The sequence below is a fragment of the Physcomitrium patens genome, chromosome 13 (assembly GCF_059467195.1).
Source record: "Physcomitrium patens ecotype Gransden chromosome 13, ASM5946719v1, whole genome shotgun sequence".
NCBI classification, from domain to species: domain Eukaryota; kingdom Viridiplantae; phylum Streptophyta; class Bryopsida; order Funariales; family Funariaceae; genus Physcomitrium; species Physcomitrium patens.
In genome coordinates, this window is record NC_143422.1 from 17,683,382 (window position 1) to 17,705,000 (window position 21,619).

At 33.8% G+C, this 21,619-nt stretch overlaps 3 protein-coding genes across 4 annotated transcripts; 2 read left to right on the top strand and 1 right to left on the bottom strand.

Moving 5' to 3' along the window:
* Positions 1-11,262: 11,262 nt before the first annotated feature.
* LOC112290641 (uncharacterized) lies at positions 11,263-12,519 on the top strand. Of its 2 annotated transcripts, none has more exons than XM_024537141.3 (3): positions 11,263-11,455; positions 11,935-12,110; positions 12,204-12,519. In XM_024537141.3, exons 1-3 carry the CDS (start codon positions 11,300-11,302, stop codon positions 12,505-12,507), a joined length of 636 nt encoding a protein of 211 aa, XP_024392909.1. In that variant the 5' UTR covers positions 11,263-11,299; the 3' UTR covers positions 12,508-12,519. The 2 variants fall into 2 exon arrangements, with proteins under 2 accessions (XP_024392909.1, XP_024392910.1); XM_024537142.3 differs by having other exon boundaries at positions 11,270-11,455; positions 11,948-12,110.
* Positions 12,520-13,303: 784 nt separating this feature from the next.
* On the top strand, positions 13,304-15,007 carry LOC112290640 (uncharacterized). Its single transcript, XM_024537140.3, has one exon. The coding sequence runs from the start codon at positions 13,535-13,537 to the stop codon at positions 14,708-14,710; it is 1,176 nt and encodes a 391-aa protein (XP_024392908.1). The 5' UTR covers positions 13,304-13,534; the 3' UTR covers positions 14,711-15,007.
* Positions 15,008-15,310: 303 nt separating this feature from the next.
* On the bottom strand, positions 15,311-18,522 carry LOC112290638 (endoglucanase 7). The gene is made up of 4 exons (XM_024537139.2): positions 17,758-18,522; positions 17,134-17,637; positions 16,193-17,006; positions 15,311-16,083 (listed from the first exon to the last, which is right to left on the bottom strand). The coding sequence occupies exons 1-4, from the start codon at positions 17,971-17,973 to the stop codon at positions 15,659-15,661; spliced, it is 1,959 nt and encodes a 652-aa protein (XP_024392907.1). The 5' UTR covers positions 17,974-18,522; the 3' UTR covers positions 15,311-15,658.
* Between the last annotated feature and the right edge of the window lie 3,097 nt (positions 18,523-21,619).

A 21,619-nucleotide genomic window follows, 5' to 3' on the forward strand; every position in this document is an offset into this window, starting at 1 on the left:
TGTCTTTAGATCTCATGAAATAGGATGTGTGGATCTTAATATTTTTGCTCCTATGGTTATCTTTACAATACCACATGTATCTTATAATTTAAGGCCAATTTATATACCAAAGATACACTTGCCTAAATTGATGGAATTATTGAAAGAAAAGATATAAATAAAAATTTTGGAGCCTATTTTTGTTCCATATTCTAATCATTGGTTTAAAATGCGTGAGAAAAATAGATCATTATGTTTTGTTTAAGATATGCATCTAGTAATTGTAATCATTATTAAGAATATAAGTATAGAACCTTTAATAGATGAGTTTACAGAAGTATTTACAAAAAAGGTAGTTTATTCAATGGTTGATTTACATTTGGGCTATGATCAATTTTAACTTGTATATGAAAGTAGAGATTTAAGAATTATAAGAATGCCATTTGGATTACTTAAAATGTATACTCTTCCATAAGATGCTACTAAATCAATTGCACATATGATGAATGGAATGAAGAAGGTATTGAGAGACTTCATTCTTGAAAAAACTATGCCTTTTCTAAATGATGTTCCTATTAAAGGATGTAAAAAAAAAAAAAAAAAAAAAAAAAAAGAATATAGATAAGAAGGGATATTACAAGTATGTTGTTGATCTTATATATGATTGTAAAAAGATTTTAATTTGACTTGAAGAAATTTATCTTACACTTTTGGAAGAAAAATCTATATTTAGAATATATAAAGTTATTATTGTTGGATATTTGTATGGATTTTATGGAAAAAAACCAAATCCAAGCAAAGTTGATGGAATTAAAAGGATGAAAGATACATGTGATTCTTTAACAAAAGTACACAAGTTTTTAAGTCCTTGTGTATTTTATTGTATATAGATTCTTTATTATACTCATATAGCAAATCTATTGTATGAATTATTACGTAACTGTTGTTGATTTAAATGGAAAAGAAAGTATATTGAAGAAATCTAAAAGCTAAAGGTATTATTGTTGATACCTCTAATTTTAAGAAGAATTGATTATGAATGTAATAGACTAGTAATACTTATCATAGATACTAGTCCTATTGCTATTGAGTGGACTGGGAATCAAGATGATTCTAGTGAAAATAGATTTGTACTTTGATTTGAAACTAAAGTTTTAAGTACTCATTGACGTGTATGTTTGCAAGTCAAAAGAGGATTATGGAGAGTTATTTTGGCTATGAAAGCTAAAAAAGATTATTTTATTAGTGTAGTCTTAGTAATTAAAATAGATTGCTTGCTATTGCTTAGAATGATTACTAATTGTTCAATACAAGATATTGCAATGTTAAGATAGATTTCTTATATTAAATCATTAAATCCAAAATTTAAGCATGTTGCTAAAAAAGAAAATTTGGTAGCAAATATATTATCTCGAGCAAGATATGAAAGAAAAGATGAGATGGTTGAAGACATTGATAATGTTGGATCAAAATTCTATTTAATATCAAATCTTAACAAGGAAGAAAAATTATTTTTTGAAGGGCTTTATAGAGGAGAATTATTAGATATTAATAATTTTTTGAATATCTTGACTAAACAAAAAAATTGGTCTATAAAAAAAATTAAACAAATAAGAAAAAAAGCATATAGATTTTTGCTTCAAGAATGGTTTTTATGGAAGAGACCAAAAAACAGAATTGTGATGCCACAAGAAGTGATAAGTAATCAGGAAGAGTAACAAAAATTACTAAAAAGATTTCATAATAGTTTATGGGTAGGACATAGGAGAATTTGGACTACTTTTGCTAAACTTAAAGGATGATATTGGTAGAAAAATATGTATTGGGATGTACTTTTATTTGTAGAATTGTATAAAATTTATCAAGCATATTCTAATACACAACATTGAAATGGTCTACATCATACATATCTTTTGATTATTCATTTTAAATGAATTATTGATTTAATTATTATGCCAATTGAATTATGGCAAATAAAATATTTGGTCTTGGCTTATGAAGATTTATCAAACTAAATAGAAGGTAGAACATCAAAAACAAAGTCTACAAAAGAAATTTGTGGATTTTTGCTTAAAGATATTATTTGCTATTATGAATGTGTAAAAAGAATCAATAAAGATTCTAAAGAATTAAATGCACAAGAAGTTCATGATTTCTTTAAAAGATGTAGAGTTAAATTATCATTGACTATAACTTATAATCCTAAAAGAAATACAAAAAGTAAACGTGGTCATCTACTAATTGTAAAATCATTAGTTAAAACTTATAATAACAAGGTTAAAGATTGGCCTTGACTTTTGTCATTTGTATCGTAGACTAATCAAACAACTCATAATTCAATAATAGGATATATGCTTATTGAACTCATGACATGTCAAAAACCTATTATGCCAATTGAAGAGAAAGTATCCACTTAGAATGTAATACAGTAGGAAGATGAATTCATAAGAGATGAACTTTTAGCTATTAAAATTTAACAACTTAAGCAAAGACCGAAAGATATGCAAATAGTATTAGAAAGGTTAAAAAGGACAAGGTTACAAAATAAGGCACAATTTGATAAGCAATATCGATTTAGATCTAAAGCAATTGAAGAAGGTGATTGGATATTGGTCTATAATAGTAGCTTGGACAATGAACATAGTACTTTAAACAAGTTTTTTAAATGATGATTTAGACCATATGTGGTAACAATTATTCATGATAATGAAACCTATTCATTACAAGAGCTAGATAGAATAAGATTAAAAATACCAGTTGTGAGGAAGCAAGTGAAGATATTTAAACAAAGATATACAAAAATAAATATAAAAGGCCTTATTGAAGATATAAATCTTTTAAATCAAGAAGATGATTTTGACGTGGATAACAAAAACAAAGAAGAAGAATTGAATAAAGACATAGAGAGCATAATATGAATCAAACAAGATTTGGTTTATTTGGCACATACTAGAGGATGGACAAATTCAGAGGGAGTACATGTCGTGTGGTAATACAACTATATAGTAAAAAATAAAAAATATAGATGTTATTATAGAAGAGCCTAGTAGAAATATGTAATAAAAAAATAAAGATAAATGATAGGAAGGTAGTAAGAAATTTAGTCTTAATGTTGCTTTTTGTAAAAAGAACTTCTATATACTTTGTAAGGACATAAATACCTCAAATCAAAGTAAATAAGATAAATAAATAATATAGACATCTTTAAGAAAGAGTTGACAATAATTTTAAGTAAAAATTACCTCAAAGTATCAAAAATTGATATCCAAAGATTATCATGTGTGAACCTAGATAAAAATCAGATTTTAAGGCACAAAACCATGCACTTACGGTGATTCCATGATTCTTTAGCAAATTAGAGAGTAGAATTTGAGAGTAGGACGGATTGGGCTTCTTTGAGCATTAATTTTGAAGGATTTGAGTTTGTAATGACTTTGTGAAAGCTTTGCAAAGTTAAGGTTGTTTTCAATGATTCTCGTTTTTATGATATAAAATAGGATTGATTTTTTTGATAATTTCATGATTTTTGTAATAGATCTACAAATCAAAATTTATAAGTTTGTGAATATAGTAGTGCTTAATATGTGCTGTAAATTTTAGTTTAATCAAATAGTTAGATTGAAGGTTATTGAAGTTCAAGTGGGTTGATGTCTCAAAAATTAGAGTTTGAAGATTAATAAGAGTTTCTAATATATTCAGCAATTTGCCAATTAGATTGCAGTAAAAATTATTTTTGTAGGTAGTAGACTTAATTTTTAACATTTTTATATATTATGAAAGCAATTCAATGGTTAAAAAAGGAAATATTGGTACTAAGAGCTCTGCATTAAGATTGGAAAAAGAGGCTGTTCAATACTTGAATGCATTGTCTTGCATTTCTCTCAATTAGTTAGTATAATTGATTTTTTTTTTATGCTTATTTTTACCTAAGTTTTTGAAAAGTTTGTAAATTTTGAGTTGGTATTAATGCTTCAATCATTAGTTGTTGAGATTTCAATGCATTGTAGGATTTATTAAGAATTTAATTAGGATTTAAGATTTGATTAGAGTTTGGTCTAGAGTTTGATTAGGATTCCATCAGGGTTTGGTTTAGAATTTGATTAAGATTTAATTTAGAATTTGGTTAAGATTTGGTTAGAATTTCATTAGGGTTTGGTCTAGAATTTGTTTAGTATTGATTTGGGATTAATTTATGATTTCTTTATGTTTCTTTTGTAAATTATTTAAAATTATTTTAAAATTTTATTAAAGATTAATTGATATTATTATAATTTAATTAGAATTTATTTGAAATTCTATTAGAATTGTTAGAATCTTCTTATTTATAAGTTCTATTTTATCTTCCACAATCAAGTGCCTAATGCATTCTCAAGCAAACTCTATAAAATATAACATCATGTAACATCTATTTAAGATCTAAGGGCTCTTGACATTGTTCTTATAAACTTCTATAGCTATTGCTAATTTTGAAGCAACCATAGTCTTCAGTATCAATAGATTTTATCATTGATTTTTTTTTCATTATCTACATTTGATGCTATCTACGTTATTGTGGATTGACTTACAAAAATGGCACATATTGTCTCATGCAAAAAAATAATTTTCAAAGAAGAAACAATAAGGCTTTCTCTTGATAATATATATTAATATCATGGCAAATTTCATGACAACATTTCTAATTGAGGACCTCAATTTATATAAATTTTTCGAAAATCTCTTTTCAAGATATTGAAGATGAATATTAAACTTTCTTTTGCCTTCCATCCTCAAATCAACAGTCAAACAGAACAAGTCAATAAAGTTTTGAAGTAATATTTACGATATATTATCAATTATGAATAAGGTGATTGAATCTTATATATATATATCTTTGGGAGAGTTTTTTTTTAATAATATTCTTCATGCTTCAATTCAACAAGTACTATTTTATGCCAATTATGGTTACCATTCAAAGCTTCATTTGTTATGTACATTAAAGAACAAAAATCCAATAGTTGAAGATCTTGAAAAACAATTACCACAACTCCAAACAACTTTGAAGCTCCATTTACAAGCAGCTCAAGATTCTTACAAAGTATCTTCAAATGAATTTAGAAAAGAATTCTCTACTTATCAAGTTGGAGATAACGTATGGCTTCTTTGACAAAATATCAAGACCAATTGACTTTGTGATAAGTTGAACTACCAAATACTAGGGCCATTTTATATTCAAAAGCAAATCAATTCAATGTCTTATTAGTTGAAATTACCCACTTCCATAAAAGTACATCCAATCTTTTATGTTTCTCTGTTAGAGGCTTATACAAAATCAACTATTCTATGAAGAATACAACCATCACTACCTTTTATTAAAATAAATAATTATGTGGAATATGAAGTGGAAAAGGTCTTTGATTCTTGGCAAAGAAAAAGTAAGTTGGAGTATTTTATTCATTGGCATAGCCACAATATCAATGAGTGTATGTGAAAACCAACAAAAAATCTAATTAATGCATTATAAAAGGTACAAGATTTTCATTGATGCTATCTTCAAAAATCTAAATCTATTTTAAAATAGCTTCTCTATAAAGCTATTTTCAAGATATTTTATATAATAAAGAAAGCATGTATTACTCACAACAACCTTAGGATTTATTATATCTAATTTATAATCGAATATATTGAATTAGAGAGTTTTTAGAAAGTTTTTAGATCATGAATCTCAAACTAGAGCTAGAATTGGAGCTTTTCTTATTATTGCTACTAGATTAACCATTTTAGCTCTTACAACCTGTGCAAGATCATCTTTGACATGAAGCTGGATCTTCTCAAGAGAAAAAATTTCCATGCTACATTCAAGACAAATAAAAAAATCTTCAAGATGATGCTTGAACTTTAGTCATTCTATTGTAAAAATGAAACCAATGCTCCTCATAGATCTCAAAGTTAAAAAGGGACATGATGTTACAAACATCTAATATTTTAAAAATATTTTTAAAATATTCTATTAGATTTTGAAAGGTATTATAAATATTCAATAAGAAGATTATAATAATATTCTATTAGATTCTTAAAGATTTAAAAAAATATTCTAATAAAATATTTTAGAATGTTCTAAAAGATTCATAAAATATTCCAATCAATTTTAGAAAATTTTAAGACGATTAAAGAAGTTATTCAAGAATCTTTTTAGAATTTTTTTATTATTAAGCAACATAGAAACTTCTCAAGAAGCTTTTTAGGATTGCTTTGTCTTTAAGAAATATGAAAACTTCTTGAGAAGCTTCCTTATACCTACAATGACTCAAAAAACTATTTTTATGTTGACATATTTTTTAAAAAAAATGGTATATTTCAGCTAAATTACACAACAAAAATGATATGTGGTTTTTATAGCAAATGAACTATTCTTTTACAGCTACTAAATGAATCTAAATGGAAAAAAAATCTATTAAGTAATTGTGGAACTATGACCAATCTAATTTAAAATAGTATTAAAACATTTTTTTGAGTGTCGTATCCAATTACATATTAGTACTTTGTAAGACTTCATTTGGCCTTCATAATTGCTTTTTACATCCTAGACATACTTTTTATTAACTTTTGGTACAAAATTGCTTCAATATTATTTCATTCTATAGTTATTATTTTCCATAATTTCCAAACTCCTTTTGGTTTTATCTTTTAGATCTTGAACTGGTGTTTGAGATGCTACCAAAGATGTTCAATGGGATTAAGATCAAGAGATTGAACAGGCCAATCCATTACTTTAATTCCATGATGATCAAACCACTTCCATGCTAGTTTTGAGTTATACTTGGGGTTGTTATCTTACTAAAAAAACACCTCCTTTTAAGAAATATTAGATTCTTCAATGCTAAAGAACAGATTTTTTTTCAAGAATTTCTACAAATTATTTGGCATCCATCCTCTCATCAACCTCTATAATCCTCTCAACTCCATTCTATTCCACACAATCTTATACTATTATATTTCTACTCCCATGCTTAACTATTTGTTAGATTTTCTTATCAAGCAAGGACTCACTTTTTTGTTTCTATTCCCACTTTTTTTCTTCTAATCCAAATCTATTGATTTTTATTTCATCTGATTAAATAACCTTCTTCTAATCTTGCATAGTCCATTCTTTGTACTTTAGAACAAAATCTAAGCATTATTTCCAATGGCAGATAGATAATAGTGGATTTTTTTATTTTTTTATTTTTTTCACCATAGCTTTTATATTCCATTTTTTGAAAATATTTTGAATGATTTGAGTTCACATAAGATTACAGATAATATTTTTAAGATTTTTAGCAACCTCAATTGCATTTTCAACCTTTCCAATATTGATTTGATAAATGATTATCCTTTCATCTACTATAGTAAACTTCTTTGGTCTGCCTAATTTAAGTTTTTTCCTATTAAAAGTGATCTTTTTTGCTAGCCTAAAGATAGCAGCTTTACTACAACCAAATTCAAAAGCGATTTGGCCATAAGATTTTTGAGAATGAAGAAGAATAAAGGTGATGTTATCTTGGAGAGAGCGGAGAATGGATCTCATAGTTATTCAAGGAATTATCAAGGACATAAGAATGTGACAAAGAAATATGTCAAGATTAAAGATAAAGAATGAGATTGATAGCAAAAAAAATCCAAAGACTTCTATTTATATTATAATGAAGGTTACAGAAGTCTATGGTATTTTCTATAGAAATTTCTAAAAGTCTAAAAAAGCTTCTAGAAGTATAAAGAAGCTTCTAGAATCCTATGGAACTTTCTAAAAGATTATAGAATATTCTATAAATATCTAAAAGGTTCTAAAAATTTTCAAAAGATTTTAGAAGGTCCTAGAATATGGTAATTTAGAATATGTCCATGCCAAGAATTGTGATTAAGAATGGTGTTCTTATAGCTGCTAGTAAGCATTAATAATGTCATTAGATTAGTGATAATATTGTCATAATAAATCTGATGATGATAGAATGTTGTAATATTGAGTAATTGATAGAATCCAAAAATTAGACACCACACTCAAAAATTTGTTTTAATACTACTCCAAATTAGATTGGTCATAGCTCTGCAATTATCTAATGGATTCTTTTCAACCTTAGCTCATTTTTTAGGTGTAAAGAAGTACTTTATTTGTTATACAAACCACTTGTCATTATTCACTAAAATTCATCTACAATATACCATTCTTTCTAAAATATGTCAATATTGAAATAGTTTTTTGAGTCACTATAGTATATATTGGAGTTAATGCTAAGAAAATCCTTAGTCTTGAAAATACATCTCTTAGAGTTTTAGCTCACCTTTGTTGGTATTGATTTTGTATTTCTTTGGTTTAATGAAGCTTTTGCTAGCTTTCTTGTTGAAATTATTCTATTCAATTCTTATTTAGTCTTTTGTATAGTATATCTATAACAAAGTAAATTCTAATCAAATTTCTATAATAATTTTAAAATTCCAATAAATATTAATTGAATTGATGAATTCGACTAAATTTTTTCCAAACTTCAATCTTTAAGTAAACCACAAGCATACAAAATTTAAGAAAAAATCAAACTTATCAATTGAAAAAAAGAACTCCTAATACTCTTGGATGATGGCCATTCTCCTTCTCCAACTTAAATATTGATCTTCTAGTAAAAATTACTCCTTGTTGAATTATTCAATACTTTTAAATAAAGAGAAGTATAAAAATCCAAGCCTACTATGATCTCACAAAATTTCACTTCAATTGAATCAGTGGATTTTTCAACCTCACAAAAAAATCTCATTGATCCTTAAATTTCAATATTTGACATACTAATCCAATTAAATTTTCATATTCTTCAATCTAACTATTTTATTGACTATTAAAAAAACCATATTTACAAAATTATAAATTTTAACTTTTACATTTGCTACAATATTCACAAATTCTTTAAATATATAAGCTTCTTTTTATTTCTTAAAATCTAACGTCATTAAAAAAAATATAATTTTTTTAAAAGCTTTTGGAAACTCAATATCCATCCAAGTTGCTTGAAACCAATCCTAAAACAATCCTTTTAAAGTCTGATCTATAACCTTATTCTCTAATTAGTAAGAAAACTTTAAAAATACTATAGATGCAAATAAAATTGCCTCAAGGTTTGATTTCAATTCCAGCTCTCAATCGCTTTTCATCATGTATCAATCCTTGGTTTTTTAAGATAATATTTTCTACAAACTACTCCTAAATCTCTCCTAAAGATGTTTATATTATTTATTTTTTAATCTACTATTTTTTTGTCTTATTTATGGCTATACAAAATAAGTAGAAGCTTTTTTTACAAAAAAACATCATTAATACTCAATTTTTTTACTATATCCCTATCTTTTATCCATGTTTTATTACTATATTTTCAATTAGGTTCTTTTGTAATAGAATCCATATTTTTATTGTTCACCATATAGCTAAGTTACAACACTACAATAAGCCTTAAATTAAGCTAAGTTATTCTTTGATGTAATATTATGGGCAACCACTAATATAGCTAGGGGTCGCATATTGTCCATTTTACTTTTTTCCATCACTTATATCAAATCAACAAGTTATTCACTTCTATAAAAAATAAATAGTGGCTATGAAAAAAATTATATGGTAATTTTAGAAAATTAATCTACAAGATGACAAAGATACTTAATTCAAAGATAAAGAGGTCTTAAAACTGAAATCAATGCATAGAACAGTGCCACCTCTAAAAAAAAAAAAGCAAGAATAGAGACCAATATGCCATTCATATTGGAGATGTGAGAAAAAAAACAAACTTTTTTTTTTCCACACAACAACAATCTGTCACGGATCTACATTGATACACTAGTAAATACCTATATGATTAGGTAGAAGTAGATAAAAGTAGATAAAAGTAAATTAATTTCATAATATTTTTTAGAAAAGCTTTCAAGAAGCTTTATGAACGCTATTTTGACTTTATATGTATTTTTAGTTGATTATTAGATTAGAAACTTGGTCAATAAGTTAATCACATATTGGTAGCTTGTAGAACAAGCTAACTATGTGGTGCACATATAAAAAACTTGCCTTGCAAGTTAAGATATGTGTCTTGCAAAGTCAACACGTTTTGAAGGTCATATAGGACATCGCCACATAGCTCCTAGTTAAGAATATATATGGAGGCAAGAGTGAAGCCCTCTTCATTCTTGTCAACGCCTTTCTAGTCCTTAGTCTTGTTTCAAGGCTTTTTTGTCTTCTTGTTTTTGACAATAGCCATTCTAGTCGAATATTATATCATCTTTGAGTGACTTTCTAGTTCTTTTTAGTAACATAAGAGTGTATTGAGGATTTTTCTTGCTTTGAGATTTATGTCCTTGACACAATTTATGCTAAGTTGTTTGAAGCAACTCAATTTTATAGTACTCATAAAAGAATAATTTGTAAATATTTTATATTTGTAAACAAGTATTTGATGAAAGTTTTTAGATTTTATAGATATTATTATTGGATATTATAGCTTATTTAATTACTTTATAAATTACATTAATTTATCATGTTTTGATATACATCTTTATTCATATTATTATTATTATTATTATTATTTTAATGAAGCATTATACCAATTTTTGATAACAACAATGTCTACTTTAATATCAACAAAAATATGAGATTATAGCATCTCAATTTGTAAGAGTCATTTAAATTTGTATTGCTGAATAATTTTAAAATATCTATTTATAATATATGACTTTAATTTCTTTTGTTTCTTAGATGTATAATTACTCTAAAATAAAATATAAAATTATTACTATGAATTCAATCAATAAAATACATCTACATTTGGATTCCTTTATACTAAATTTTAGTACTGAACTATAACTAACATGTAAATTGAATATTTCTTGTTGTTTTATTTCATGTAAATTGATTGATGTTATATATATATATATATATATATATATCTAGATTAATTTGTATTAAAAATTAATAAAAATATTAAAATATTTATTTTTATTTGTTAATTACAAACTATATATGAGCTAAATTACAATTCATATAGATTTTAAAAAATCATTCTATGATTTTAAATTAAGAAAGTCTCCAAACATCTTTTTTCGAAGGAATTTTAAATTAAGAGAAGGACCATACAGTGGAATTTTTTTATATGATAAAACACAGGCAAATAAAAACAAGAGGGGGGGGGGTAACTTTTGGTTCTGAAGACGTTGAAATTTGGTTGAGGAGAAACAAATAAATGAAAGGACGAGGGCGAGAACATGAATCGTGACCCAGTGGAGGTGATGTCGTCGTCGTCGTCGTCGTTTTTCAAAAAAATGGGGGGGGGGTAGCGTGGGGATGCTCCAGGAGGGCTGGGCTGTGCGATGCGTCTGCCCTCAGCTCCACTCTTGTTGTCACCGTTGTCCATCATCTCGGACGAGACTGTGGACATGGACCCCCCTGCCTTCTCCGCCTCCTCCTCCGCCTTCGCCCCCGAGCTTCCCTCTGCTCCAGGTTTGGCTTCTTCCCTTTCTTCTCTCACTGCCTTGCATTTCCTTCTTCTGATTTCCTTTTCTTCTCTTCCTCTCCTCTGAATTTCCTCCACTTTTGTCTCCTTCAAGATTCTTCCGCTTTCCTGTAAACCTCTTGATTTTAATTGGATAAGCATGCTCTTGGTTTATTGTAGCTTTGATTCGACTAGTTCTGCTGGTTTGGAGTAGAGTTCGTGTCCTTGTTAGGACTTATTGCGCTTCTAGTCGGACTGGCAAGTAGTTGTTGAGTGACTCGGACGAATTCGGGCAAATTCAGCAGCGTGTTGCTTTAGATGTCCTTCTGTCAGTTTTTGTGGGAGGGCTTCGTCTGAGTTGAAACATACAGGATCTTCTCCTTCATCATATAAATTCTGTGTTCTATTTTATTTTTGTTTGTCTTTTTGCAGAAAAGCGTTCATTAGGGTTTAGAGCAACGCTTATTATCCCCTAATTTTCTACCAGTTCTTTCTTTTAGATTTACCTGCGCCGGCTTCCGATCCGGAGATTGCTCCTTTCTATGATCCCGTCGATGACGAGCACAATGAGGAGTGGGCCCTCATGCAACGACAGGGCCGCAAGTCCGATGCTGTTCTTTCTTGCCCTGCTTGTTTCACTATCCTCTGCATCGATTGTCAAAGGTACTACGTATGTCTTTGATTGTCTTTCGTTTGCAGCCTATCTTTCACTTCCGCAACCCTATCTCATCCATGGCTTTCCCTCTTCCGCTGCAGGCATGAATTTTATGTTAATCAGTACCGAGCAATGTTTGTGCGCAACTGCACAATCGTTGAAACAGAGAGTCTTCGTTACTCTGATACCAGAAAGAGGAAGCGCAAAGCTGGACGAAAGAGCCAACTCTCAGTGGAAGAATGTAGAGTAGGGAGACCTGGCATGGTTAGAGTAGAGCCCAAGGATGTAGGTGTTGATGAAGACGTATTGAAGCCCGTTAAATGCGCCGAGTGTGGAGCACAAGTTGCAGTCTTAGATAGTGATGAACTGTATCATTTCTTTGACATAATTCCCACCTTTTCGTAAATTTTTCTTTTACGCATGAATTGTGAACTCCCTCGTTGACATATCGTTGATTTATTTTATTTTATTTTACTTTTTAACAGTGCATGATTATTTGGCGATTACTTCTTGTGTCTAAAAACATTATTTTTATCCTTAAATATCGTATGGCCACGAAGCCTTCTGCAAACGTTGCACAAATTTAAATTTGCTTGACCTTTCTTTGAGATTTTGATTCAAATTGTTTTTAAATTTATAATTTGATATCTGCTCGCATATCATTTCACTAGTCAGGGAGGGACAACAGTATCTGAATGACAAATTCTGTTCTTGGAAGCTTAACGTAACACACTTGTACTGCAGTTGAGTCCACTCGTCAAAGAACTGAACTCTACTGCAGTGCAGCTGCATTGCAAAAAGATTCCAAATACAACAGCGTATACTACTTTCTGCAACTCTGCAACTTCTGACTGGGGTTCCCACGACGGCCTTTTGGCATGCGCTCTGACGGTGAAACATGTTTCACAGGTCAAAAAGACTTAAACCTCAAGTTGCTGACTTAGCATGACGCACTATCTAGCTTTTCGGCCGAAAACAAAGGCGAGTTCCGATCGGCTATTTGCCACATGTAGCATGGAGTGGAGTTCCAAATCCACCTGACGTACTATATATGGAAGTACACATGCCAAAATAGAGATATTTCTCATCAATCTCAGGCCGCTTGCTGTCCAAGTCCTTGCTCTTCGGAAAGAATCAATCGCCGAGATCATAAATAAGATCTTCTACATGCTGCGGCATCCCTGAAAATCCACATAAATGCTGTAGTTGTGCCGGAACTACCATTTCCTTGTGTCTTGAATTGAGTGAGAGGCTGGTATTTGTGTGCTATCGCTGCAAGCACGCCATCAACTTCGAGGGTTGTACACAGCGGTGTGTGAAGGTGCGTACATGCGTACATGGAACTTAGGCTAGGTTTAAAGTAGAGGTCATAGTGGTTAGGAGTCCCGCACTTGTAAACTTTTGTTCAGCTTTCGAAGAGAAGAGTGGAGGCATGGGGGCTCGAAACGGGCTTGTGAGTTTTAACATTGGGCCTCACATCAAGAGCGATGCTTCCCGAGCAGCAACGTACAGCAAGAGGAAGAAGGGACTGCTGAAGAAGGTGAAGGAGCTCTCTATCTTGTGCGGGGTAGAAGTGGCGGTAATGTGCCACCACCCACAGATGGCCGGGACGCCCCCACTACTCTGGGGCCAGCCCAATTTGGACTCCGTGCTGAACCGCTACAAGGGTGTGGCGCCAGAGGAACGGGAGAAGAGGAAGCTGGACAACACGACGTTCTTGCACAACCAGGTGCAGAAGCTTGCTGCCGATTTACACCACTTGGTAGACCATAACCGCAAGCTAGCAGACCACTTAGAGAATTCCCTTTGGGACGATCGGCTGAACTCTTACAGCGCGGCTGATTTACAACAAGTTGCAGGGCAAGTGCTTCGGAAGAAGAAGGAAGTCACCGATTTGCTAGAGTCAGCAACATCTGCTGTTCGTGAGGGAGGCTGCAACCAACTCATGCAGGAATACAATCAGCTCACTGATCCAGCCCTGCAAATTGCTACCAGCTCTTCGGGCTTTATGTTGCAACGAAACCACAACGATGGCATACCAGGGCAGGATTTGCTGCTGCAGCAACTCATGTCCCGGGTTCCAGCCTTTCGGTGCTCAGATAATGCAACCATGGCCGCGTTTGTACAGTCTAACCTTGGTTCTACTCCGATCGCTGCGCTGTGCATGTCCCCTCCAACACCCCACGTTGACGTGCCTGCCGAGTCTGAGAATTCAATCGTTTCTGGGCGCGATGAGAAATACGGGGAGCCCGGGACACCAGCTTCCAGCCTGATGAGCTTGTCGGATCCCCAGTCGGTGTTCACGAACAAGGCACTGAGCGCTGTGGAGCCGTTGGACGATGAGTTCGGGCAGATTGACATACCTGCTGTGGACATGGCCCCTGCGTGGTATATCACCGGCTTAGCAAGCGCCACTAGTCCCAGCGAGACCTCGGAGACTTACAACCAGGATGCAAACTCCCATGTCAAGATGCCAGCATTTGCTAACGATTTCTTCGAGAATTGGACGGAGGGGATCAGTTTCGCGTCCTCCACGGGACTTCTGCAGTGTCAGCCCAACCAGTCGCTCCAGCCCGAGGCTGGCATCTTGGTCCCTCGCGTGAACTAAATGATTTAACTCCTTCGTCTATTTTTGAATCTTTATTTATTTGTTTCTCTCTCTCTCTCTCTCTCTCTCTCTCTCTCTCTCTGATAAACAATCTAGTATTACCTCTCTCAGGCTCAATTAGTTAGTATACCCTTTAGTTTCCCGGTTAAGATCGGAGCACTCTAGATTATGATTACTTGTCTCTGGTTACTCGAGATTTGAGAGACTCAAATCTCAACTGTGCACATACACCGTACATATTATACTTCATAATGTACAAACTTTGCGTTTTATGAATTATAAATTGCAGTTTTGGAATAGCCTGTTCCATTTCAGTGGGGATGTAGTTACTATGCGTCAGTTTGTCAATTGAGTTCAGCAAGAGCACATTGCAGACATGATTTGATTATGGGGCACTGTTATTACCTCATTACTCAACACAGAGGCTAATGTTCAATGCTCGTTATTTTTTCATACAGTTTGTCCTTGGTGCACGTCATAAGTTAACATTCATTAAACCTTTTTTGAGACGTTTTCGGATAAGAAAGGAAAGGGAGACGTTGTACACCCATCCGTTTTTAATCTATCTTGCAACAACCGCTCACACATCGCAATCGAAACTACCAACTCAAATATACCATGGACTCCCAGGCATTTAATAGAAAAATCACGAACCATTGGTTGCGTGCAGAATAAAAGTAAAACACTTGTCAGGCGTAATGAGCACCTCAGTCGCCAACAGAACACAATCAAACGAAGTTCGGCCACCATGCAGCAGCTCAGAACATCTAAACCAAATTCAATGACTGAGGAATAATTAGCTGCTCTACAAGATCATACAAGAAACTTAACCTCTCAAGACCTTCACAACTCTGCGCAACGTATATCCCTACAGATGGCCTTAAATAATTTGCTACCATACCTTGCATGCGAACAGCAGCACCATGATGAAAAATCACGAAATGAAACCTACTGGTCCACAGCACAAGTCGGACAAGCTTCTTGAACGAAAATTTTTGCCTTCGAGGGTCGCTCCTGAATGTAAGCAAAATCGACGCACTCCCCGGGTTTCAAAGTAGTCATCGTGTCGGGGAGAGTATACATGTTGCCACACTCAGTTTCCTTGTGTAACCCCCAAAGAGGTCCATACAAATTATGGACCACGAACTTAGTACCTGTAATCGCTTTCTTGCAGTTGTTTGTGATTTTCCCGGCATTCTTGAAATAGACGTGCCTGCCGGAACCCCACTTCTCCACGAGATATTGCGTGATAGTAATGCAGTCAGCAGTATGGCTGGGCTTCCGAACTGGGCGACCCCTCGTTTGCCGACTCTCATGAGTTGACATGATCCCAGCAGTTCCCTGGCTTGGCCTGCTTGCAAATACAGCGCCCACTGCAATTTTCCAATTCAATCCTCATTCACTAGAGAAGTTCCACTCTTGGCCCTAATCCTAGGTAGCTAGAAATGTAAGACCGGAATATAATGTTGAAATTAAGCTTACCTAGAGTATCCACTGCGGTGATGGTATCCTCCAGAAAAGAAGAAGCCAAGTCGCTGCCAACACTCAAGCGGGCTAAAGTTCCGACGAGTGGCGCCGTGTTGTAAAGGGCAGGCTCAGACATGGAGAACTCGGTGCGTTGGTCGTTATAGTTGTCATTCGCATCAGGTCCGCCGATAACTCCACCTTCAATAATGTGCGGGTTGCTATTCTGAGTGTAGAAAAATCTGTCAAACCCTTCCTTGCACCCCACAGGCTCCGATATTGAAGCAGCACGATGGTGGACTCGCTGCGGGTACGAGTTTCCAAACCCGATCATGAAGCTTTGGCCTCTGTTGTTATTACCCAAAACGTAATCCACCTGTCCTTTCGCAGCAGCTAGCAACTCCGAGTTTGTCACCGCAGATGTGCAATGGCTGAGGGATGTGTGTGCACTTTCGTAGTAGTCAGATGCAAGCGTGAGGAGGAACGCTGCAGTTGTGACGTATTGCATGTTGTTCCAGTCCGCGATCCAGAACAGGCCCCCTGGAGACTTGGTGATTTGTGCTCCGGCGTTTTTCTGGAGCGCGGCACAGAGGAAGTACTCCGCCTTGATTTGGTAAAGACGGAGAGTGGGAATGTAGGCCGGGTCGACCTTTCCATCCAGCAACAACTTAGTTGCTTTGAGCTGCACGCCGACGTACTTGTTGTCCCAGCTGAACTGATCCATCGCAAAGCCAGTTCCACCCAAGTCTGCCGCATAATTGCAGACATACTGCAGGAACGAGTCTTCTCCGGTGGCTTGATGCAACCACAAGGCAGACCACAGCAATTCATCCTGGTACAGGACAAATCGATTAGGTTCGGACATTTCAGCAAAAATCTACCACAACTATCTAGAAATGGGGCGAGAGCTATATTGGTATGAGAAGGGATAGAGGACAGGAGTCGAGAAAAAATCTTACGTTGAAACCGCTCCAAGATTTGTAAAATTTCGCCGCAATAGGAATGCTGTTGTCGTAAGATCCCCGGTAGGTGTCAGCGAAAGTGAAGAGCTCCCTTGCATGCCGAAGGAGGGTGGCTGAATATTCCGGATCAGAGGACTTCAATACGATGGAGGCGGCAGCCATGGCAGCACAAGTTTCCCCAGCAAGGTCAGACCCAGGGTTGTTTGCGTCGATTTTATATGCTTTTCGGGAGGTAGTCATGTCCTCAGGGCGCATCCAGCAGTCGTGGTCGCTCGCGCCGTCTCCAACTTCACCCCACAGGACATTTGGTTCTGGATGTGCTTTGATAAAGTAGTCAGTTCCCCACCTGATCGCATCAAGTGCATAGTCAAGCTGGCCAGATGACTGTAGTTGGGTTTTGTATTCAATTACACTCCAAGAGAGCATAGTAATGGTAAACGCCATCGGCAGACCATACTTGACATTGTCTCCTGCATCGTAGTAACCTCCCGAAAGGTCAACCTACACGGAACAACGCCACACAGATACAGTGTGAGCTATCACGACACATTATTCTGCGACATTGCGGTACTGCAACGCAACACGAGAAACTGTTGTGAGTTCAAGGAATGTGCCACTTACTCCATCTTCTTGCCCGTCATTAATCCCCGAATCCCCGCGCCAAGAGACACGTTGGCTGGATGGTAGCTTCCCTGATCGTTGAGCTTCGAAATACTTGAGGGATTTAAACAATGCATCACTGTAGTCGTAAGCAATGACAGCTGCGGGGGAGAAAAGTAGTGCTACCAACATGCATACCAGTGATACTTGTACACCCATCGTTCCTGCTGAGCGCATCGCTCCAGAGGAGAGAATTGCAGCAGTACTTTGCCAAACCTAATGCTTTACCCTAAGGTTGCAAATCGTAATCTTGTCACACCCTGACTGATGACCCGAAACTCATAATCATTGAAAAGTTTAGTAACACAAAGGCAGAAAGTTAGGGGAGCAGGCGGGTGCATGAGTTGGGAAAGCAACAAAGTGCAGCAGCATGTTGCAAAATTTCCACAATGAAGCTTAGATGTCTGGAATACAACGGCATTGGACCTGCACAAGAGGGAGCAGGGGATACATTTAGAGTGAGGCCAAACTGTCAGCTGATATGGGGGGATTTCTGTGAATAAAATTACTAAAAGGGGCACTGAACACTGAAGGTGCACGCGAAAGATTCGCCAGAGGACAGTTCTTAAAGCGGGATTGAAGCAATCAGCGAGTTTTCACGGGGCAGAGGACGTTCTGCCCAACCCACTTCCAATTTCGGTGCCGAGTTCGATGCAATAACTCTGCAGGTTCCTTCCGACCCACGAGACCAGAGTTGGGCGTCGTAGGCCGGCCCAAAATGGCACCATCACTGCGAAGCTTTCCCCGCTGCCGGGATTCAAGTGGAACAAGTTGTGCGAATGCAGAGGAGGATCGTGCATACTTCACAAATCATAATATTATGGCCGTGGATTTAATGGTGGCGATCCAATGGAAAAGCTACGGACGCAATAAATGTGAACTTGGCGAATTTGAGTGGCGACGCGGTCGGCGGATATTTCGCGGAGGGAGGGAGAGAGAGCAATGCTTGGCGCGGCGCCGTTGAGTATCCACAAAGCGTTGGGGGCAGCGGGTGGTTGTTGGGGGTGAGGGAGGCAGGGAGGGAGGCAGGGGCAGCACGGTGCTCTCTCCACTGCTGCCTCTGTTCTCGTCCTTTTGTATTGCTGAAGTGGAGCCCTGCATCTGCCCCGGCATCCTCCCCTGCATCCTCCCCTGTACCCAGACGAAGTTCTCCAGGAAGACAGACCGTGACCCGGAAGCACCATGCATGCCCACTGACTGCATTTACTTCTCATCACTTTTTAATATACTTTTCAATGACTTTACTACTATTATTATTATTGGTGTTATTCTTCTGTGATTCAATACTGATGTGAAAGATTACTTTAGATATTAGTTTCTGTTCGTTTCCATTTAAAGATATATTGGTACATATTTAATCATGTAGGATAATTTAATTTAACGTTTGGAAGAATAAAAATGTGTTTCAACTATCAGATTTCAACTCTATCCATGTTTATAGTTTCAAATACAATTTAATCAGTAATAACTACATCTTTAAACTAATACAATGTAATAGTAATTTGAAAAAATAACAACTATTATGTAACTAGGTGTATGTAATGTTTTTTTTGAAAGTGTGAGTGATTCTTAAATATCAATTTTGTAATAAACACACACACACACACACATGTATATATATATATATATATATATGTATATATTCATACATACATGGTATTTATGTAGAATAATAATAATTTTTGAGAAAATTTGTAAAATTTATAACATGTTGTATTTTAGTGATTTGTATATCTGATACAACTAAATCTATTTCTGGCTTTGAATTAGATGTAAAATATATATATAAAAAAATCTTGTACCAAAAGGCATAATTTGGTGAATATGAATTAGTGTGGCTTGTGTAAATTATTGATTTAAAAGCCCTCGGGTTAATCTAAACTTCATTTCACACAGGAATATACATTTAAATTGTATTAAAACTTTGCCACACAACCATATTATCACCACTTTGATTTTTTTGATTTTTGATTTTTAATAAATCCTTTAGTTACAAAAATAAAGAAACGATAAGCTCCATTGCCATTTTATCAACAACTATTTTTGTCAAATGATAATGTTTTATGGATATTGACAGACGTAGTTGCAATCATTAAAAGACATTCAATCAGTTGATTGATTCAAAAAAGTATCATTTTCATACAGTATTTTTTTTAATCATCATCATCATCATCATCATATATATATATATATATATATATATAATTTTAGAACCCTCAAAATCAAATACTTTGATAAAATTGTATTTCATAACACTTTTGATTCATGATCTGATTTCTTTGTAACAATCTTTTTTTTATTTATTTTTATTTTCAAAATCTGTTTTTCCTATCACAAATTAATGCTTTAAATTTATATTCTTATTACTATTTCGAAACTTTTATTTGCTAAATTTAACCTTGCATACATTTCAAAGCATAAATTGTTTCTTAAAGATACTTCCAAGTTTACAAAATATATAAGATAAAAATAGATTATTTGTCTTCAATTATGATAGAGTTTTGTTAATGACAGAAAATATATATTTATTTTTTATTTTATTTTAGACAGCAGTACATTATTTTAAATGCAGAGTATATAACATTGTTATAAAACAGTGTATTACAGGAATGATTTAAATCAATTTTTTTTGCAATATAAATACAGGTTAAATTAACAAATTTTAAAACATTATTATTTTGTCATAATATCTTAGCAACTTTGTAATGGTTAAATCTCAGATTCTTTTTAGACAGGTATTTAATGAATTTTATTTACAACTGATAAAAGTTTACTATATACATCAAAATTAAGAATATATCACAAATCAGAACTATAAGATTTATACATTTGCAATAACTTTGTTTATTTTTGCTACTACCACTACAATTCATGACCTTTCAACTGATCATGTTTTTAAAGTTTTTTTTATTACAATCAAGAGTCTTTGAAGAGGTCTTGCATTAGGAATGGTTGCTTACATATAAGAATAATCAGCCTTTGAAAGTTGGTTAGTGGTAAAAAAAAAGATCTTCAAGGAGGTTGGTGTAGATCAGCTTTGATAATAGGGCACATGAGGGAAAGTATGAGGACCTTACGCCTCGCCTTCTTCTAGTTCCTCATACATTATATCTGGAGATCCAAGAGCTACAGATTGCTAGTTGATTCGGTGAAGTTTTTCTTTTCTGGAATTCGTTGGCTTGTCTTCAACAGCAAGTAACGACTTGCAGAACCAAGTTGGTTGGAAAGCGTAATAATCTAGTGAGATAGCAACCCTTTGGTAGATTGATTTATGCACTTGCCGTGCAAAGAACACATCTTTGTGTATTCACAAGGGAAAAAGAGAATTTGCCTTAGGTGCTCTTGTCATTACTGCTCCATGCCACCAATTGCAAGATCATCACCATATTCCATTGGGTGATAAACTCCACAAGATCAACGACTTAACCTAGAGCAGTAGCAATCACCACCTTCATCTGTAATCGTCATCAAAAAAATCAGTGAGAATTTCTAGAGTGGATGAAGCTGTAGGCAGTTGAGAAAATCAAAATTGGATGAGGTTAGAGTAGAGAGTAGGTGAACTTAATTTAGGATTCAATTGAATTAGGTTTAGATAAAACTTATTGGATGAATTTTAATTTAAGGATGAATTTTAAATATATATGAAGTTTATGGATGAATTATCATTTAAAGATGAATTTTTATCTATGGATGAATTTTGATTAGAATAAAATAATAATATTAATATTAATGTTAATAATATATATGAGCATCTATGAAGCTTTTAAGAAGTCAAATAAGCATCTATGAAGCTTTTAAGAAGCTTTGCTATAAGATAATATCA

Excerpts from the sequence above, each read along its gene's own strand:
- LOC112290641 (XM_024537141.3), top strand. The coding sequence starts at position 11,300 with ATGCTCCAGGAGGGCTGGGCTGTGCGATGCGTCTGCCCTCAGCTCCAC. Across the intron at positions 11,456-11,934 it reads CGAGCTTCCCTCTGCTCCAG|TTCTTTCTTTTAGATTTACC; the intron begins GTTTGGCTTCTT and ends ATTTTCTACCAG. Across the intron at positions 12,111-12,203 it reads CTCTGCATCGATTGTCAAAG|GCATGAATTTTATGTTAATC; the intron begins GTACTACGTATG and ends CTTCCGCTGCAG.
- LOC112290640 (XM_024537140.3), top strand. The coding sequence starts at position 13,535 with ATGGGGGCTCGAAACGGGCTTGTGAGTTTTAACATTGGGCCTCACATC.
- LOC112290638 (XM_024537139.2), bottom strand. The coding sequence starts at position 17,973 with ATGCGCTCAGCAGGAACGATGGGTGTACAAGTATCACTGGTATGCATG. Across the intron at positions 17,007-17,133 it reads AATCTTGGAGCGGTTTCAAC|GATGAATTGCTGTGGTCTGC; the intron begins GTAAGATTTTTT and ends GTCCTGTACCAG. Across the intron at positions 16,084-16,192 it reads CACCGCAGTGGATACTCTAG|TGGGCGCTGTATTTGCAAGC; the intron begins GTAAGCTTAATT and ends GGAAAATTGCAG.